At 39.8% G+C, this 22,685-nt stretch overlaps 1 protein-coding gene across 8 annotated transcripts in view; it reads right to left on the bottom strand.

The window, feature by feature from the left end:
* Positions 1-20,940, bottom strand: part of LOC124114587 (GATA-binding factor 2-like) — a 45,527-nt gene extending 24,587 nt beyond the window's left edge. For 2 of the 8 annotated variants that reach the window (XM_046475227.2, XM_046475226.2), the window contains exons 1-2: positions 19,827-20,054; positions 18,749-19,677 (exon numbers count right to left, since the gene is read on the bottom strand). In XM_046475227.2, coding sequence (XP_046331183.1) covers positions 18,749-19,568 — 820 coding nt within the window. In that variant the 5' untranslated portion in view covers positions 19,569-19,677; positions 19,827-20,054. The other 6 variants (XM_046475223.2, XM_046475225.2, XM_046475222.2 and 3 more) reach the window with 6 other exon arrangements.
* Positions 20,941-22,685: the final 1,745 nt, after the last annotated feature.

The raw sequence follows: 22,685 nt of genomic DNA, 5'->3' as shown, positions 1-22,685 counted from the left end.
TATGCAGTCGACATCTGTGTGTTTCCTACTGTATATATGCAGTCGGCGTCTGTGTTTCCTACTGTATATATGCAGTCGGCGTCTGTGTGTTCCTACTGTATATATGCAGTCGGCGTCTGTGTGTTCCTACTGTATATATGCAGTCGACATCTGTGTTTCCTACTGTATATATGCAGTCGACATCTGTGTTTCCTACTGTATATATGCAGTCGGCGTCTGTGTGTTCCTACTGTATATATGCAGTCGACATCTGTGTGTTTCCTACTGTATATATGCAGTCGGCGTCTGTGTTTCCTACTGTATATATGCAGTCGGCGTCTGTGTTTCCTACTGTTTATATGCAGTCGACATCTGTGTGTTTCCTACTGTATATATGCAGTCGGCGTCTGTGTTTCCTACTGTATATATGCAGTCGGCGTCTGTGTGTTTCCTACTGTATATATGCAGTCGACGTCAGTGTGCTTCTTATATACTAGTATACCGGTATTATATGTCTTGCCTTGTACGTCAACATAGTAATACTGTGAGTAAAACCACGTGGCGTCATTTCTTAATGTGCCTCAGTATTGTGATTGGGTCTTACCGTGACAAGTATGTCAAGTGTCGGGTGAGAGATGGAATCACTTCGTGAGTAATGTGCCTGTTTACATTCACTGAAACATATTTTCTTTCTTTTTTCAGGTTACGGAATCATGTTGACGAGACACAACTTTCACATATTGCGCCCATATTTATTCATGCAGTTTCTGTCAGGAACTTCCGTGAGGTTACGCTTTTCCTCCTGCGGGAAAACGATATTCGGATATCCGGTAGAAATTATGAGCATGTGATATAAGGATGACAATAACATGATTTTGAACTTTAATAATTATTAACTCTTTATAAGATTTTCTTGTAAATCCGGACATATTATTGTTATCAAAAAGTACGTAAATTAAAAAAACCTATTGTTCAGATATGGATGAGGCACACCGGTAACCAAAGTATCATCCCCGCCGCACTGGTACTTCATGGCGTAGCACTTACGTGAGTGAGTGAGTGAGTGAGTGAGTGAGTGAGTGAGTGAGTGAGTTTTACGCCGATGAGAAAGAGGGAATTGCGCGTATTAGACGTTTACCACATTGGTGAAACCTCAGAGCACGGGTATGATGCTGACAAACCAGGCATCATAATCACGACCATAATCACGATCATAATCAAGATCATAATCATGATCATAATCACACCCACGACCACAGGATACTGACACCCATAAGTGACGTGACCCGTGAAGATTCCGGGGTAGAATAGGTCATCAGCAACCCATGCTTGCCGTAAAAGGTGACTATGCTTGTCGTAAAAGGCGACTAACGGGATCGGGTGGTCAGGCTCGCTGACTTGGTTGATGCATGTCATCGATCCCAATTGCGTGGATCGATGCTCATGATATTAATCACTGGATTGTCTGGTCCAGACTCGATTATTTACAGACCGCCGTCATATAGCTGGAAAACTGCTGAGTGCGGCGTTAAACAACAAACCAACCAACCAACATAAGTGACGTATCTCGGTTATCTTTAAATTATATGTGTTCAGCCCCGTCGTGTTAGTGTGCGTAAACGCGTGTTTGTGTGCGTTAGTGTGTTCATTAGGTAAGCCATGCATTTGTCAGCAACCAGGGTTCGACCCAACAGCGCTTCAAGGTGCGCCATCAACGGTGTGCAATTACAAGGTGCGTCAGTGACTGCTCGATTAAACGACATTATAGAGTTATAGAAGAGAATGTTGTTTGAGCGACTGAAATGGACGTGCAGGGATCCTATTCCCCTCTCATTCCCAATGCTTTTGATATCCTCTGCTTCAGTAACTGTAACAGTAATTTGCCTTTGGATGACATAACATCTCATTCAGGAACAGTTTCATTTGGGGTGGAGGAAAGGCGCGCTCCTCGATGCAAATTTATAACATCAAATATATTTTGTTACCTGAAAACTGAACACAAAAATACAATGTAATCATGCAGCGTTACATTTGCAGTGCATTTAACTTGAGGAAAGTGGGACTGCACAAATCGAGTACCCGGATGCGAGATGTATCGATATTGAAACCCCCCACCGCCCGACCTCAAGCCATTCACTCCGTGACAGCCTCACGAAGCCATTTTAAACATTACACGTTCAACAAGGTTTGAATTAATATTGTCAAAAGCGCATCAATCATAACGAACACTGCAAGAGAGAAACTGCACAGCAAGCGTGTAACACGAACCTTTGCAGGTCCTCCGATGTGACGCTAATGTAACGCACAACTGAATGAATAGTTGAATGCACCAATGAATGGGTTAACAGGGCAATGCAGGACTAAGGGGACGACTGAATAAATTCAACGAATAAGGAAGGTTGCTGCGGTCAAAAGGGTGAAAAAACATGATTGTTATGTCACAGGTGTGATCACGGCGTGTGGCTAGGAAACTTGCATTGACTTTGGTGGTCCCCACGAGCACGGGTATAATACATCAGGGATGATAGTAAGGGCGAATTGTGGATTGAATTCCGTCGCCTCAGATAAGTGGACCCGGGTCCCAGTGTCCCCTCGAAGCATACGAACCACCTTATCAATGTAGTCTTGAATAGGTGAGGTGAGGTGAAATTGGGTTTAACGTCGCGTCCAAGATTATTCCACTTATATAGCGACGTGCGTGCACGTGTATTTGTGTGTGTGGCTGCTTGTACTAGTCCGGACTGATGCCGATTTATAGTGCTAGCTCACTGAGATACCATGCCGCAGTTTAACATGAATACCCCACTCAGACACAGTATACTGACTCCGAGCCGACCAGTCCTTGTTTTAGCCCCTTAATGCCGAGCGCCAGACAGGGTAACAACAAGTACCATCTTTAAACGTCTTTTTGTATGACGCGGCCCGGGATCGAACCCCGGACCTTCCGCTCTCCGGGCGGACGCACATACAAGTTGGAAGTACATGAAAAAAAATACTTCTTCATTATTGTTATCCGTACATAATATCATTATTAATGTAGCCCTGCATTGCTATATATCCTTTGTTTTATCTATGACTTTAACCGTGGATATATATAAATATGACACTTTGTTTGTATCTGTATACAGTGAAAAAAACATTAATCCGCATGGTACGATTCTCAGTCGAATCGTCCAAAGTAACATTTTTATACCAACAAATCATCAGGTGGTAATGCCCGTTTAATTAACTGTATAACAATAATCTAAAACAATATAAATAACCATAACTATAGCCATTATCTGCTCGTTTAGTTGACCCCGGCTATAATTATGACAGTCTGTAAATAACTATACTACTTGTGAGTGAGTGAGTGAGTTGGGTTTATCGCCGCTTTTAACAGTATTCCAGTTATATCGCGGCGTGTCAGCTTAATGTGGGAGGAAAGCCCGAAGTGATGCAAGTCTTAGACGTTTACCATTTCGGTGAAACCCACGAGCACGGGTATGGTGCTGACAAACCTAGAAACATAATCGGGGCGAACCGGGATTTAAACCCACAATCATGGGTTTCTGACGTGCCCAAGGGACGCAACTCTGCACAGCGAATCGCGGCGCCTTAGACGACTTGGCCACCCGTGCCCCCCAACCATACTACTAAGAAATGTTCAGGATCATCCGGCTCCTTCGTATTACTATAGTTAATCAGTCATGACAGATAATATAGTGTTTAACAGATAATCTACACAGCTGAGCCAAATTGTGACAATAATTTTTTTGATCATGAAACAACTGATTTGAACAGCTTTAGCAGTCTGTCAATGTGGTTATAGCCACGGTTCAAATAGTGTCATGCGACTCTTGCTCAAGGTCAGTTTGATCAGGGTTACAACATTCAAGGCCTTTGTAAAACTTTCGAAACGTTTTACGGTAAATATCCAAATTTATCAGTGATAAAATGTGCCTTTTCGAATTATTTATGTTCCCGAGTTTTTCCAGGTGAACATTTGACTTGTCTTTGCATGTGTTTGTGACGGGTTCCGTCAGTGGGGCACATACGCTCATCATTTTGCGAATGCTTGATATCATATCTATTTGATAGTGATTCATGAACACATGCTCATAATATAGTCGGAATCGTACAATGGACTTTGCTTTCCATGGAAATTTCTTATGATTATGAAAAGGCTTTTGTCGCTTTTATTTAATGTAGCGAGACTTGTCATGCATTATTTAGAGTGGGCGAGTTGAGTTTTAACGCCGCGTTAAATTTCAGGTGTAAGTTTAATGTGGGAGGAAAGACCGATGTGATGCAGGGTTAGGGCGAATACCAGTTTGGTAAAAATTATGACCCGGGCCCACTTGCACAAAGCGATCTTAGCGCTTAGATGATTGTAACTCCCATACTTTAACATAGGCTTACAATAGTCTTAGCGCTAAGGTCGCTTTGTGCAAGTGGGCCCAGGAGTACGGTGCTGATTAGACTTGTAAGTCTCTAAGGCAATAATTATTAGTTTAAATCATAATTTCTAGATTATGTCAATAATAAGAACAAGTTGTCTCTATAAGAGACTGGACCCCTCAGACATATCTAGACGTGCCTATTAGGACGATAGAAGTACTACACATCCATGGACTTATCTTTCAGTGCAGCCTTGAAGCAAGGCTAGGTGCTGATAACCAAGTTAACTCCTTGGACGACTTGTACCCTCCTGCACGGGAGTAGAAGTGGGGGTATAAGCAGTATGACCACTCATGATATGGGAACAAGAAGATCTGCCAGGATAAGGCGGAGGATGGTTTCTGAAACTAACTAACATAAGTTCTGACAAGAACCTCTCATAGTTTAATGCTGTTCCAGTTCTATGATGATAATCGTTGAACACTCCCAATTCACGGCCTTGCACTCATGTCAAGTAGCACGAAGAAATAAGATAGTGTATCTTTATATGATCATAATAGTTTTCTGAATGCACACTATTTGTCTGGGGTAATTCAAGGTCAGGGGGAACAGGTCGCATCATGTGACCTCTTGTCAATCATCCCAACAATTGTCTGGATCACATGACGCACTACTTATCAGTTGGAGGGTCCCGTGACAGCCTGATAGCAGTCCACGCTGTGACACTTTTCACATCATATCGGCATTGTTTCAATGCCTCGTTATCTTCCGTTATCAATAGGTAGTCCGCTCAGACGAAATATTGAGACTTGAAGGGCTTATCAATGTTACAAGGGGTCCAAAGCGACAACATTTTGATAATTCCGACATGCAAACGGCTCAATTGGCAGTTGTCTGCGCATGCCCAATCATCATTGTTGCAAGTTTGAACTTCGCACAACAGAACATGTACGTCACGTGCAAAAATGAAGATTCATGGATAACTGACGTAGAATGCGATCAAATACAAAATTCGATAACCCAATAACCTAATTTGGTGTTGGGCATCATTTGACAAGTGTAACGTTTATAAAGATGTACTTGAAATCACACAGTGTCACTCTCTGCACCTTGATGTTTGACATTGACCAACACAATTCCACTCTCTGCCTTAATGAAACCAGGGATCTGAAAAATGTCATGACCAACTCATTGACGACACGCTGACATAACGTTTTACTGCATGTGACATCCTCCACGCCAGTCCACCTCTATTACTCACTGAGCCACGTTTGTCATTTCCTTTTGTTAATAACACCTTATTACAAAGGGGGAGGAATACTAGATTTCAATACTCTCACCAGCATCTATACATTATTTTTCACATATGACTGTCTTGGCCAAAAAGCATTGATTGAAGTTAATAGCAACAAACAGACATTTAATGATATAACATATCTATATCTATAGACATCTCAGCTCCACCGTTCGAATTCAGTCAGGCAGCTTGGGTTGTATACTCCCCAGGGAGCTGAGAATGAAAATCGAGTGCTCACTGATCCATTGACCGGGGTAATAATAGTATAGCGCTATGAGCATCCACTTGGTGAATGGAATCTGGCGCATTATAAATGCACTTATTATTATTATTATTATTATCATTATTATTATTATTATTATTATTATTATTATTATTATTATTATTATTATGATGTGAGGGTTTATTTAAAAATCTATATCAAAAATAAAAATGCTCCCTAATATCTCCAGTCGAATGATTTAATATCGTAACGATTGTATTTCTTTACGATAACATTTCCTTCTTTTTTTATTTCTTTTGCGTGTGTTTTGTGGTGGGTACCACCGGTGGGGCAGAATACACTCACCTTTACGCGAACACCTGGTGTCATCACTATTTGATAGTGATTCATAAACACATGCTCACGATATAGTCGGTATCGTGCAATCGACTCTGTTGTAGCACAGGTATTTCATGATTAAGGAAATGGTTTTGTCTCTTTTATTTGTGGGATCATCTTGTGCGGTAAACACTATATCGGGGATGAGGAATGTAAAATGGTGTTTTCGTCCATATCCTAAAGTTCAAGTGTAGTGATTATATAAACATATTTTTCTTTCCGCTCAATTGTTACTGATTTGTATTTATATTTGTTTCCCCGAGAGAGGAAACATCCTCACTGAAGCGTGGGTTGTTTTCGGAAAACAGTATCGTTAACAGGTAAATGGTGATAATGGCTATATTTAGAAAGTACATGTATTGTACATGTGCAGTATTAGCCTACTCGGCGCTATGTATAACTGCAATGAAGATCTCCGAGGAAGAAGGAAATTGAAAGACACTTTGTAGGAAAACGATTTGTGTTTAAATTGTAGAATGAGTGAGTTACGATATTACATCTCATCAGCATTATTGCAGCCAAATGGCGATTTTAACAGTTGGAGGGTATAGAAACTCTCAGGGAGACATTAGAGTGAGTGATTATGGTTTTACGCCGCATTTAGCAATATTCCAGCAATATCCAGCGGGGGACACCAGAAATGGACTTTACACATTGTACCCATGTCGGGAATCGAACCAGGGTCTTCGGCGCGACGAGCGAACGCTTTAACCACTAGGCTACCCGGAGAAATTAGAAGAAAACGTCTACGTTTACATGGATCTAGCGTGTCTAGCTTTTCCAAAGCACAGTTTTATATTGCTTCTGTACATGAACACATTAGGCTATGCTTTGCAATTCTACATGAACACATTATGCTATGTATTGCAATTCTACATGAACACATAATGCTATGTATTGCAATTCTACATGAACACATTATGCTATGTATTGCAATTCTACATGAACACATTATGCTATGTATTGCAATTCTACATGAACACATTATGCTATGTATTGCAATTCTTCATGAACACATTGTGCTATGTATTGCAATTCTACATTAACACATTGTGCTATGTATTGCAATTCTACATGAACACATTATGCTATGAATTGCAATTCTACATGAAGGTGACAAAGATTGATCATTACTCTTAATAAATGTACTCATTCGTAACATTGATAACTTTCCCCTAATTAATTTGTTAAATTATTTTCCTATCCTCAATTAGATTCAGTTGATCCGTGTTGCACTACGGGGGCAGATACGTCCAAGATATTTTACTCAAATGTAAATATACAAACTTTGAAATTAAAACATTTTCATATTTATCTCGATTCCAGTGAAGCATTTCTTATATGTACCCTTCAGCTGCAATGTCCCAGGTTTAACCCTTTAAATATACCATCCTAAATTTTACTATTTAAGTAAAACGTCCCAGATTAAATAATTTAATTTAAACATTCCTGGTTACCACGTAATATGAATAAAAGCGACAAACTTTTTCTATATTCATAAGAAATCCGGGACAAAGCAGAGTTGATTGTACGATTCCGACTATATCATGAGCATGTGTTAATAAATCACTATCAAATAGTGATGACACCAGGCGTTCTACAAAAGTATGCGTATCAAGTCCCACCGGTGACACAAACACATGCAAAGGTAAGTTAATTGTAAAAAATCCCAGGTTTCAGTCACATGCACGGCCACAGTCACATTGACCATTTAGATGTAACCATCCAATATTTAATCCTTTACCGGAAACGTCGCAGATTAAACACTTTAGATGCAACAACCCAGCTTGAACCCTTTAAAATGTAACAACCTAGGTTGAACCCTGTAGAATACTAAATGTAACACTTTAGATGCAATAACCCATATTTAGTATTCAGATGAAACAAACTGCATTTAACATTTTACACAGAACATCCCAGATTTAACACTTGAACATCCCGAGTTTAATTTATCACTTTAACACCCCAGATTAAAAACACGGATTTAACACTTTAGTCGCCACATCCCAGGTTCAGCCTTTTATAACTACATCTCTGGTTTAACACGAGGTGATGGGGTGAGGTGAAATGGGGTTTAACGTCGCGTCCAAGATTATTGCACTTATATAGCGACATACATGCACGTGTATATGTGTGTGTGTGGCTGCTTGTACTAGTCCGGACTGATGCCGATTTATAGTGCTATCTCACTGAGATACCATGCCGCAGTTTAACATGAATACCCCACTCAGACACAGTATACTGACTCCGAGCCGACAAGTCCTTGTTTTAGCCCCTTAATGCCGAGCGCCAGACAGGGTAACAACAAGTACCATCTTTTAACGTCTTTTGGTATGACGCGGTCGGGTGGTTACATCTCGAAGAGCCTTGCTTTGCTAAAACGGAAAGCGCTTTGTTTCGACAGTGCAGCAGTTTTGTTACATATTGGATAACGTTTCATCTTAATGAGTCATCATTTCTTATCTACATCAAACGCATTTTGTAAGCACACGTATTGTTACCATGTTGGGTTGCATTTCGTGTCTATAGTGTTCCTACAGGAAGTAAGGAGGCAAATTTCCTGTGCCGTGTTGAATCCGTTGGGCATACCAGAATCCTATGATCAAATCAGAGATTCGCGCTCAGTATTATTCTTATAACCCCCCCCCCCCCCCCCCCCCCCCCCCCCCACACACACACACACACACACCACACACACACACACACAGACACATATACAACTTGCTTTTCCCCCACATTAATCTGACACACTATGATATATCAGAAACAAAGGTGAACTCAATGCACTCACGCATCCACTCACTGACACACTCATTCACACAATTGAACTTTTATTAAATTAATTTGTATAGTTATATTCATTAATTACGAAATTAGCTGGACTGGCGTTCGACTTCATAAATGATTAAAATCACGACATTAAAAAAATGTGAGCTTCAACAGTTTATTTTGATTTGAAAAAGGGTTAATCTTGTGGTGAAACCTATTTAGGATAATGACGCCAGTTAGTGGGTGATTTGATACGATGTGTGTATATCTAGAGACACACTGAAGTATCAGACTTGGAGATCGGCCTATAATATCTATCATCACCTACACTCTTATGTAAACCATGGCAACTGTGTGCAAATCTCGCGATAACTCAGCTCTCACAACCTCCCTGACAAATATCGAGCTCAGACCGCCATCTTGAAACACGTGAGATTTCCTTCACAGCGAACCCATATGTAAATAACTTTCAGAAAGATAGGTATAGGAATAGATCACGATTAGAAGATACAATGCTGAATAGATAATAACATTATCAAAATTAGACAGTTTCCTTGTTTTAAAGTAGATTAACAATCCTCAAAAAGGAGAAAGCATGTAATTAATTTAGGGTTTATAATGAACTGATAAGTCCATTTACATTGAAGTCGACATTGTGAAATGTCAGATTGTTCCTATTCTTTTCATAACTTTATTCTATTTTGTCTCTCTGTTTCACAACGATAGAGAAAAAAAATATGTTTGATGGATATTTCATAGATGTCTTTATTCATTTATAATTTTAACACTGGAATAAAGGTAATAAGACTATTTTCAGAAATATTCCAATGATCATTTTCAACTGTTTTAATGTAGACGTATATAAGAGTATATAAATATTTATTATCTGTGCTATCTTATAAAACCTTTGGCCAATATGACGGAGGATTTGATGTGCAAACATTACAGACAACAAAAGATACTAAATTTAGCTTCAAGATAACGCTTGGCCGCATTGTGTCTAAATACACCAAAATCCTGTTGTCTTCTCACGAGAAAATGCGAGAGCACCACAGATGCCGCCTGTCTTTCTAGTATGGAGGTGTGGTTACCATGACGACTGTGGGAGTGGTTAGGGGGAACGCACCATATGGCATTAGAGATGTCACAGAAGAGACAATATTGCGAAATAAGATCATATTAAAATCGGGAACATATATTGTGTATAAAAATGATCAGGTAATAATGGAGCGGAGTGCCTTAATTTTCACCAATCACAATTGCAAGTTTTGTCAATGAAAAATAAAACAAAGAACTAAAACAGTCGAAATAATTGATTCATTCACTTAAGTAAGTTATCTTCTTCTAAGTTTTGAACTATGACATAAATGTAAATAGGACACGCCACATTGTGGGTGTGTTACCTCCTGATTCCCCAGAAAGCGACGTTAATCTCACTCACTCATGATTCCCCAATTTCTGTATTACATTAGTGAGTGAGTGAGTATGGTTTTACGCCGCTTTTAGCCATATTCTAGCAATATCACGGCGGGAGACACCAGAAATGGGCTTCACACATTAGACCCAATAAATTACATGTGCAAAGTATGTTACTTTAATTAAGTATGTCTGGATATCAATGCCATATATCTACATGTCCAGAGCAGTTCCACGTTGGGGCGATTGTTCAGTAAGATAAGGAATTACCACCTCGGCGGAAGAATATGGAAGGACACCGTGTCTTTCCCACACTGTGATCTTTTTCTGGCATTGCCTCATGCAAATTAGCACATATCGTTAGAACCATTGAAGTGCAAATATTATACGGAAATATATATATATAAATATATACAAGAAATATAATCAGTGATGGATCTGTGATACAACGTGTCATGCAAACCGGTTGACACGTCATTCTCGATCACCAAGTGTCATCATTGACATGTGTGACGTTAATGGAGGTGTCTATGAATTATTGCTACCATTATCTTTTGGTTAGTTTACTCGGTAGGAGGATGGATACGACCAATGCTTTGATGTTAATATTTCAATGTGCATACTTTCATCACAACAGCATCTAAACACAGGGGATGGCTATTACTCAGGTCATGGTGGGGCTGTCGGGTAGCCTAGTGGTTAAAGCGTTCGCTCGTCACGCCGAAGACCCGGGTTCGATTCCCGACATGGGTACAATGTGTGAAGCCCATTTCTGGTGTCCCCCGCTGGATAATGCTGGAATATTGCTAAAAGCGGCGTAAAACCATAGTCACTCACTCGCATCTTGGTGATATGTGAATGACATAATGATGTTAGTTTGCTATATTCTAAAGCCCCTATTGAAAAAAGTTGATAACGAATATTAGGCATGTCGTGATTAGATAACACAATTACGTTCACGTCAGTACCTGCTTTCTTTTTAAAATGAACTGATATAAGCAGCACCATTGCTAATAAGATGTTTTATAATTATATTTATATATAGTGTTTTGGACATTTAAAAATCATTTACTACAATTTGAAATTGGGATTTCAGTTTTAATACCGAATGTATCAAGCGTAAAATATTAAAAAATATAGACTATAAGAAAAGTAAAATGAAATCGTAAATATGATTATTGTGAGTACGAATATGATTATGGTTGTAAGTAGTAGTAGTAGTAGTAGTAGTAGTAGAAGTAGTAGTAGTAGTAGTAGTAGTAGTAGTAGTAGTAGTAGTAGTAGTAGTAGTAGTAGTAGTAGTATTGGTAGTAGGTGAGGTGAGGTGAAATGGGGTCCTTGTTTTAGCCCCTTAATGCCGAGCGCCAGTCAGCGCCATACCATCTCTCAACGTATTTTGGTATGACGCGGTCGGCGATCGAACCCCAGACCTTCAACTCTCAGGGCGGACGCTCTACCACTAGTCCACGGAGGCGGTCCACGGAGTAGTAGTAGTAGTAGTAGTAGTAGTAGTAGTAGTAGTAGTAGTAGTAGTAGTAGTAGTAGTAGTAGTAGTAGCAGTAGCAGCAGCAGCAGCAGCAGTAGTAGTAAGAATAGCAGTAATAGTAGTAGTAGTAGTAGTAGTAGTAGTAGTAGTAGTAGTAGTAGTAGTAGTAGTAGTAGTAGTAGTAGTAGTAGTAGTTGTATCAACTTGACCGTTACATTTGCTGAGTGTACAGAGATTTCGAAATCAATATTAATCTGTTTTGTAATGTGCTTATGTTCAAAACGTTCCCTGTCCCTGACTGAGAGTGGAATTTATTATAAATATCGAAGTGGCTATAGATCTACCGCCACATCTTGCACGGAAAGTTTGACTAATGACATTTTGCTTCATATTTCATAGCATTAATTAAATGTGGCGATATCGAGCTTGAACTACACCCTGTCCGCAACCCGATGCAATTTTCCTTGCATTAAAATTAGTACAAATCGTTCTTATCTATTTACCCAACATGCCGAACAGGGGGGCCTGCAAACGGTATCCTGGTTTACATAAATGTTCCTGAGACCTGAGACCGGGAGCATTGTGTTACCTGTAGTGTTACCAATCCCTCTCATGGCGCAATTAATATTTGAATTTTGAGGTATGTTATAATATATTTGAAACCTCCAAATTCAATGTTATTATTAGCATTCGATAATCAGGAAAAATTTAGGGAAGTGGGTATAGATATTTGAGTGTTTGAGTTGGTTTCAGACAAGAATTCCATGGATCTATATTAATCATGAATTTTCATAAATATACAATATAATTCGTGAATTCATACGATGTAGCACAACTACTCTGCAAGCATAATATAAAGGCCACCCTGGAGAATATAGTCAAACTTGTGTAGCACTAAAGATGCTTTAAACATTAATTTAACGCAAAACTCGTGAGGACACTGGCGATGACGGGTAGGTAGCATGGTCAAGCTTCCATGTAATAAATATGCACCTTCTGTCCATTTGCCACATTATTATATTAAATATAATAATCCATGATCATCAAATTAGCATTTCGTAACCAAGATTACTATCAGCTTATTTTAAAAGCTGTCTGTCGATCGAGATTATGCATTTCCATCGGAAGGTGATGCTTGAACCAGCGGTATGTTCTTGTTATTTGACATATTTAATCAATTAAACCACAAACCAACGGCAGAATGGCTTGATTTGCCCTAAGGCTCTCTTATTCTTGAAAGTTGGAGCAAAATGGAGGATATTTGTTTTTTTGTTGTATAACACCGCACCCAGCAATATTCAAGCTATGTGATGGCGGTCTGAAAATCATCGAGTCCGGACTAGACAATCAAGTGATTGACATCATGAGCATCAAGACACGCATTTGGGATACGATAACATGCATCAACCAAGTCAGCGAGCCAGACCACCCGATCCCGTTAGTCGCCTCTTCCGACAAGCATAGTCGCCTTTTACAGCAAGTATGGGTTGCTGAAGACCTATTCTACCCCGAATCTTCACGGGTCGATAAGAAATATACTACCTACATTATACTACCTACATTGACAAATATCATTAAATATCAGTATCTAATGGACGATTAGTCCATGACGAACAACACTGTAGTATAACATGTCAACCTCTCAGTTATCACTCTCCAGTCGGTACAAAATCTATCGCCAACAACCACATGTATGCGAGGCACACTTATTAACTTGTCATACAGCATCCTGTAAATATAAGCTTGAGTCATTTGAAATCATTAAATAAATGACTAACCAAATGTATGTACACTACCGTGCAAAAGAAAGTATACTCTTGATTTGAAATTGTCACCTGTTTCAAGATACTCGTTGATATGATGCACGTATTATCGCATATAATACCCGTATCAAATACGTCACCATCGAATAACCATTTCTTGTTTGCTTCATTTTAGCCACCTTCAACATCAACATTGGGTCTTTAACTTGAGCAGAGCAAAACAACTAATTACTGTCATCCTATTTAGTCAGAAGCCTGCAGTTTGATATGTTGATATGCCGATATCTTTGAATTACCCAAGCAAGAAGCTTTGATGACGGCGAATGTATGGCGCACAGGAACGTCTTATAGGATGCTCCAACCATAAATACCATGATGAGAATAGAGTATTTTTGGTCTCATATATGTTTTCCAATAATTAATAAATACAGAATCAACTTGACAAATTACATCTATACATTATGAAGAAGTGAGAACACATTTAACAGTCTCTATCCGTGTATTTTTCTCTACTAAAATATCAAACGTGCCGTTTATTTAAACTTTATCTTATTATGGTAAATGTGACCACCTTTGCATCTTACTGCCAGGATTTTATGAGAATAAAGTATTTTGCATTAACATATGGTTGCAACACACACCCACACCCACACCCACACCCACACCCACACACACACACACACACACACACACACACACACATTAACATGTGGTTTAACATGTGGTTTGCATTAACATGTGGTTGCAACACACATACGCACGCACGCAAGCACTCACGCAGAGGCCCACTCACTTCTCGCACACACACACATACACACACAATGGTTTTACGCTTCGGAATACACAGGTAAGGCCGGAAATGGCTAATCATCTCTCCACTTGGAAGATATCAGCTATGTCTTGATAAACAGTTTGTCTTTGGTCTCGGTGTTTGCGCACTGATATTAATCTACACCGGCCACAGTGGGGCGAAATAGGGATTAACACGCCTATAAATGCAACACGGGCGTAATCATTTCGTGTACTAGGTGCTTGTTGCCATAGCCCACTCCCCGTATCATAATGATGTGTCCTTCCATTAACTCATTATAATATGTACGATATATTTAATGATTTCAGTTGACTGTGATACGCTGCTGTATCTATGTCCAAGTAAAATTAAAGGTAGTGGGCACAGGGGGACTGATCTACTTACTGGCCAATAATTTATGAAGAAACATCCTACACTTGAGCAATACTAATTTAAAAAACACACGAATGAATGAGGAAATGAATACTAAAAAGATAAATCAATAAATATTGAGTCATGCAAACCAGCACGGAAGAGAAAGACATCGGCTTGATATGCCGAGTGTGGATGACTTGTACAGAGGTTTATTACCTACTACTCTAGGTAAATATCGGCCAGGTGTGTTCGGCATGCAAGCAATTAACAAGCAGTTGCTGAAATATTTATGATATCAGTATGAGATGTTTACAACCTCTTGTACACACCGCCTCTGAGATCTGGGATGTGGTGTGTACCCTGTGATGTGGGAAAGCGTAATCACGTTCGGGGATAATTAACACGTTATAATTAGTATAGCAATTAGACCTCCCTATTTGCAGTGAGCAACATGTGACAAAGTGGGGGTAAAATGATGTGACACGTTGGCTTAGCGATTAAAATAAATTTGTGAAGATTGTAGTTATCAGCTATGGTGCACATTTTAAAGAAATCAAAAAGGGTTTTTAAATGATTCCATAAACACAGATAACACTCCTATATAAATACATGTCCATTAAGTACTAAACATACATTAGGATGATAACACTACACAACATGGTTCTAGGAACCAAGTAGATATTTTTGTTGTACATGTATACGCAACGCTGATGGAAACAAGTCAGCAAGCCGATACTTTCTCACCTATTGGTTTTTATGTAATAACGCAAATGTTTCTCTTCAACAGGCTGCTTATTTTATTTATGTGGCCAAATGGCGAGCTCTTTGCAAATTGCATCTTTTCAATGAAATTCACTGAAAAAGACAAAATAGTGATTATTTCACCTTGTAAGGATGGGCATCGTGAAGGTAACACGATGCAATTTGTAAGGATCGTGGCAATCTCTATTTTATTATTAGATTTGGGAGACCTATTCTTCTCAAGGCAAATTTGCAGGTAAACATAATCACTTGAGCTTCATCAAAAGGTTTTGAAGAACAAATAAATTTGTTATGACTTTATCAAATACGTATTTTCCAGTAAATATACACGATGCTGTTTGAAATCTATATCCGTCACCACACTAAACAAGTTATAACAGAAACCTAAGAGACTGTTTTAACTTCTGAACAGATACGCGGATGCAAAATGTGAAATCGTGTCAACACGGATACATGTTTGAGTAGTTAAAACCTGACATTCCTCCTTGTTACGACGTCATAAAGGGGGGACGTCATACGGGACACACGATACACATTCTGTAGGAAAAGACGGTATTAAAGAGGGCAGTAGCAGGAGGCAGGGAGGTGTATGTAAATGCTATAAATTCAATACAGTATGTCAGTAAATGATTGTGATTAGTAAATAACGAAAGTCATACATGATGTGTAGTTATATTAATATCTCTGACACTAGACGAGGAACAGAGTTCACATAATATAGACGTAACAATGTCAAGAGCCTGTCACTAATCACTGTAAAGTTTCAGTAATGACACCAGGTGTTACAAAATAGGCGAACATATCCTGCTGGACAAATGTTGGCTACCATCATACCAATCTCAGAATGGCTTGACTGGAAGGAAAATATTTAGAATGTTAGACACAGTCCCACTAGAAGATTAATTTCATCTTTATCCTAAAATTTATAAAGAATTTTCTATCCGTCGGGTGACCTCAAGAACCTCAGTACCGTTGACCTTTAACCCCATAGTTGTATATTGGTAATAGTTAGTTCGATATTGCATAGGTGAAATTCAATGGGTTGTTTTGGAATCAACATGACCTATATTAAGTGTATGTTTTGTAATTAAGTTATTTTTCCTGGTTACATGATGTATGTCATTGTACATGATGCTGGGTGCGTCAAGTGCTGATGATCGTCACCGGCAATGTCATAGATGTGATCAACTATGAGTATATTTAACTTCCCCTTCTTCAAAGGAACCATATTTACACGTTAGTCACACCGTCACAATACTGTTCAAATTGAAGCAACCGTCATATAGCTGGAGTATTGGAGTGCGGCGTTAAACAACAAATAAACAAACAGCTTGAAGCAGTCGAGTGACAGGAGATACATCTGGGACAACTAAAATCACCAAGTGCTGCAGGACATGAAAAGATTATCAAACGAATTTATATTAACTAACACGGTAAAAGAGTTTTAACTGTATTTTGAAAAGTACCTCATCTAATAAACGGCAATTGCTTGTGTCCCGATTCACGTCAAGAAATACATATATCTCGGCTTCTTAACACAAGAACAAAGTTTTAATGTTTCCTAGCGTTTCACATGTTTGTGACCCAGCCCCGCACCAACACGACACCACCAACCCTCCCAGTTCGCGTACGTGTACACAACATCCACATATGAAACGTTTACATTGATAACAGTGATACATTGCCGCACCATGTCCATCTGTAGCATATTTCCATCACACAACAGCCCGGTCGTTGTGTGAAACTCTTTCATATAAAATGAGTGGTAGTTTATATTAGCCATGTGTAATTTGTCCTTCAATGCTGTGACATTTTTATTACACAGTGAGTTAAATGGCCATAAACAGGTTCGCGGGTTCTTGCCAAGACCTTCTCCACACAAAGAACAAACCACGAGAGACTTGTAGCTACCTTGGGACTTCACAACGTCGGATTGTGCTTCAACGCTAACCTACTTCTCTGGGCATTCCATATGCTCCAGGCTGACTCTCTGAGTTTCAATGAAAGCTTTCACCAGGGCGACACGTTTCCACACTACCGACCGAGTCTAAATTTTGACATGTTACCGTTTCAATTTTGTTGCTTAGGTTAGGTCGTAAGACTCCAGCCGCACCCTTAAGATTTATTAAGACATTTGAAACGAGGACTGAAACGCAGAAACGGCATAACGTTTGCATTGCTCGCGATCGAACGTAAAACAGCTTGGTTGTAATTTGTTTTAAAACTTTTTGAAGCCATGCATTCAATAAATTTTCCGGCCAGTGTTCCTGACACAATCGATATAACGCTTGGTGTCAACGAAATATCCTTAAAAATCTGGTGATAGAAATATTGAGTGTGTATGAAATATTTTGGTACATCTAAAACCGCTGTGAAATCATTCAAACATTGGTAGAAAGTATTATCCAGAGTTTCTATCCATTTCGCAATTGGAGAGATATTGCTGAATATTAGCAACATTAAGAAAGTATTTGAGGTCAACAAGCACGCTTTGATAGGACCATTACATAACAGAATAAATTGCCATTCAATGACACAAAGAGGGACATATTCCAGATAAGCCATATCAACATAGCATTGTGTTTGATTATCGTGCAATTCACGACATGTTTTACATAAATAAACAAATGCAAGATGGGTCTTTGTTCGGGTGAAAAGCATTTGCGGGATTCAAGTACTACTCATCAAAGCGCATGTTGTGGAAGGTATTGCTGATTAAGGAAAATTAAGGTATTCATTTTCGTGCATGAAAACTCCCGACATTTGTTAATGTTAATATATACAGCACAAACGGCGTCACTACCCGACCCCTCTGCCAAAATTGAAATTATTCAAAATTTAATAATCCATATTTTCATTCATACTTAATGCCACAGGACGCATACCTTAAATATAATGGTCAATGAATCCTTTATAATTTCTATTAAAACTATTTTAACGGTAAGACTGAGAGCCCATTACTATTACAGATCTTAATTGTGAATGTAATGAACAAGGTGTTCAGTCGTCAAGAAAAGTATTATCAACCCGTAGAAAAAGAACATCACTTGCAAACTAATAAATCATCAAGACATCAGCGAAAATAAATCTAAAAAGGAAGAATATGGATAACTATCGCTAATGGCCCTACCTTTGACTTGGGTTCTGTCAGCGTAGGTTCCCCATCCATCGGGTGATGGGTACCCCTGGTATGTAACTGGGGGTGGTCGGGACAGCTGTAGGGACAGGGTGGACTCGGTGCGTGGGGGGTTATGCAGACTTTCCCCAACGGTTCCAATGTAGGTGTATTTCGGCGAGGACGACGGCGCTCCGTACATGGTGTCCGATGTTGCATTCCACACAGGGGTGGAGACAGGCGTAGGGGTCCCCGAGGGACTGTCATACTGTATCGGCATCATCCCGAGGGGTCGGGATGAGGGTACGTAGAGGGAGGGGAGGCCTGAGTGGAGGTAGGTCTGTGACTCGGAGTAGCTTGGGGGTTGCATGGTGACCAGCCCGCCTGACCCTAGGGAGGATCCTTGATATAGGGTGTGGTGAGCGGACAACGGCGCGTTGGTCAATGTGGTCAAATGACCATTACCTACTGTCGTAAAACTAGCCAGCGCGACGGTTGTTGCAGTCGGTCGATTGTCTAGATTGTGAAAGAACACTTCAACATCTTCACAAGGTAATAAATGCCCAGGAGTGGACTCAAATCCCATATGGTGCCCAGTGCCTGGGTGGCCGGCGTGTGGGTGGGGTAGATGAACAACACTTGAAGAGAGGGTACCGTTCGTCACAGGTTCCCCGGGGGGTGAGCGACTAGGGCTATCAGAGTCTCTAGCAGAGTCAGGTTCAGGATCCCGTGGGGGAGGGGAGGATTCTGGCTCGTCCTTGACAATCACCTCAGTGGCCGTAGGGGGCATAGGTTGTGTAGGAGAAGAGGTCCAGCGCTCGTCCACCTGGGACATGTTGCTTCCACAGCGTCCAGCCTGCTTGTCTTACCTGGCAAGACACGCAATTAGACCCCCGGCATGGGATCAAACGGGTGTCAGCTCTCTAGTCAGCGGAGGTAAGCACCTGGAACACACAGTCACTTGTCAAAGACACACATGGAAGTATGGCGTATGACCAGCAGCAGAAAAGAAGTAAGTAAGTGTATCACATGAGCTCGGATACAAACATACGGAAGAGAAAATATCATTAATAAACGTAAATGCTTCACAAACCGAGTTATTCAAATGAATCGAAAGCAGAAACATGGTTCCCGCAAGGAGTCCAGGTAACGACCGAAAGTCTGTACGGGTAGGTGGTGTAATGCTGGCCCTCAGCGCGCACCTGCTGCTTGCAACATGGCCGCCAGTCAACAAGGACCGGTTGGACTTTAGTTTTAGCGTGACACGGAACAGCGGCTGAGGCACCCGTTATGTAGCAATTTGGACTTCACATAGGAACCGTTTAGACGCGCAATAGCAAAATCCTTTTTACGAAGATGGCATTTTTCACAGTTGCTACCTGTAATTAGTGATCATCAAAGGCCAGCTCACCTGCCGTGATGATAGCGGTACCACCTACACCGATTCCCAGACCGCAAGGTCTGGGATCGAGATCCTACATAAGAATTCCACATAATTCCAAAAGGCCGAAACTTGAAAAACACAAGAAGAATATAGCGCGTCAAGTCGAGACTAAAGATATAGCCAGAAACTGTGAATTGTGGGTGATTTTATCACTCTTGGGCAACAGATAGCGAGCGGGCTATATTGACTGCTTGCTAGGACTGCGAGTGATAAATCAGAGACCTGTTTCATTACCCTGATCTCCTTCCATGCTCAGATAAAACTCCTAGATAGCCGTCTCTCGATAAAACTACATTCGGTAAAAAATGTATTCTAAGTACATGTATACGACCTTTCTAAATTAGCATATGCAGATTTAGTACCGTTACTGTCATAATTTTATATTAGCTGGGTAGCGGTCCAAATTGCGAATCGAAGACACGTGGCTAATGACGTCAGTTGTATACGCCCATTTCCCGCTCTCGCGAGATTTCCACTACACACAAAGCCGGTATATTGAAAATAGAGGAGTTACCTGAAATAGCTGTACAATGAATACCTTGCTGCCCACCTTGCACGCGTTTACTGACCGGTGTTCGACTGTTCCACGTTATGTTTTCCTGGCGTTAGCGTAATCCATTTGCTTTTCAAACATCGGACCGGGCTCTTCTGACAACTGGGTTACGTCCAGCCGGCTCGCCCACCCTTCCGTGTGGTATACTACCCGATCTACCTACTTAGCCTATTAAGCAAATGCTGTTCTGTAGTCTCATACTCTGCCTGTCTAATTATGATGTAGTATGCTGTGACACAAATATTCGCGTATCCAGTTGGCTGAAATGGCGGAGCACCGCCTTACAGAGAGGCAATTGTGAATGGAGGCTGAAGGGGGACTCGCTATTAAAATAATCTTCTTATCGTCGAGGTCAAACACCGATACTATGAATGCTAATGATTGTTTATAAATGTTTATAGTTAAACACTGGTTTATCTCTGGCTCGCGCGACTTGAGGCTCTCAAAGCAATAAGCTAGAGTTGCGTTTCATTTCACTGAAAAAAACCGTATATACAACCTTTCTATTTTTCAGATATATGTTTTGTTCCAAAACATCAAAAAACGTCGCGTTTTTTAAAAGTTCAAAGGTGTCATTATCAAGTATAAATAATTGGAATAATTGCCAGGGAATTTGTACGTGTGTTGTTATAAATAACATGTGCTTTTCCGCATGCATGGGAATGTTTTTTTATATTTAGAGACCGGCTGGTTAGACTCTGATTTGGTCGTCAACACGAGATCGCCCCAACTGGAGAAGTAATTCAAGTCGATGTTTATAGTAATGTTGACAAATAACATCTAACCAGCTTTACGTCTCTGGCAACTACGATGTGTTTTTTTTTATCAGAAACCCAACCTGGTATTTGATTAATACTGTTCTTCATGAACTGAAAGACGATCTGACTGTGATTCTGTAGAATTTCGTAAATACTTATAAACCCAAACACGGCATCTTTGTTTTTATATTTTTTTAAATCACCATTACGTATAATAGGACGAATTAAAAATATGTAACGGTTCGTAAATTTGTTCACTGAGTATATTCTTCACTGTTTGTAAAACATATTTGAGATAAAACAATAGTGTTGCTATATATAAAAGAATCATGCAAAATCAGTTCTCTTGTTTGGCATGTCGTTGGGTTGCACGATAAAATTATAATGTTGAAACTAAACACATCGGAACGACAATTCGAAATGTTTTAACGTCAAAGTAAACTGTATAATATACAACAAATTATATTTTTATATTTACCTTGTCGTTATCATTTATATTGACCATTTATATCACACAGTAATAAGTCGTTATCGTATCTATTTACTATTAATATGCTACAGTAGTAATTATTTATACACAGGAAATATATGCACAAAAAGTTCAAAATTCGTCTTATTGATTCCAAGAGAATTAGCGTCATATATAAGCAAAACTATGTTTGTAACATTAACGCATCACCACATCAGGGCATCGGGGGTGTTATCCTTACTCTGATACACAACAGTCGGAGCATAGTTTTGTTAAATTAGAATAACTGTAGGAAAACGAGAATGAAATGTACACAGTGGCATATTTGCGAAATAGTCCAGGATGGGTAGTGTCCCTTTACTAACCGTCAGCTAGATGGCGCTTCAATCACTTGGTCGCTGTGCGTGACTCCATCTGCGTAGTTACGGCTTATCTGTCTTCATCTGATATCGTACTTATGTTCGCTGTATCAGTGTAGAATCTGCCCGCTTGTGTACATGTTAAAGTGCGCCAGTGACACCAGCTGTAGGATGTTGACACTGCTGTATACCAGCGAACCTTGTACCTTGATGAAACCGCATCTGAGTAGACTTAAACGACACCAGTTGTCTGTCCTGGCAAAATACACCCATGTTATCATCTCACTGTAAAACGTTAAGTAAAACAAATTATATGTACGTCTATGTGGGTTAAACAGTGTTTATTTTCAAAAAGGAAAACTGAACTGG

The sequence above is a fragment of the Haliotis rufescens genome, unplaced genomic scaffold (assembly GCF_023055435.1).
Source record: "Haliotis rufescens isolate VD_foot unplaced genomic scaffold, xgHalRufe1.0.p SCAF_1, whole genome shotgun sequence".
Lineage (NCBI taxonomy): Eukaryota > Metazoa > Mollusca > Gastropoda > Lepetellida > Haliotidae > Haliotis > Haliotis rufescens.
Note: the sequence above shows the minus strand (reverse complement) of the source record. Positions and strands in the feature narration are given on the sequence as shown.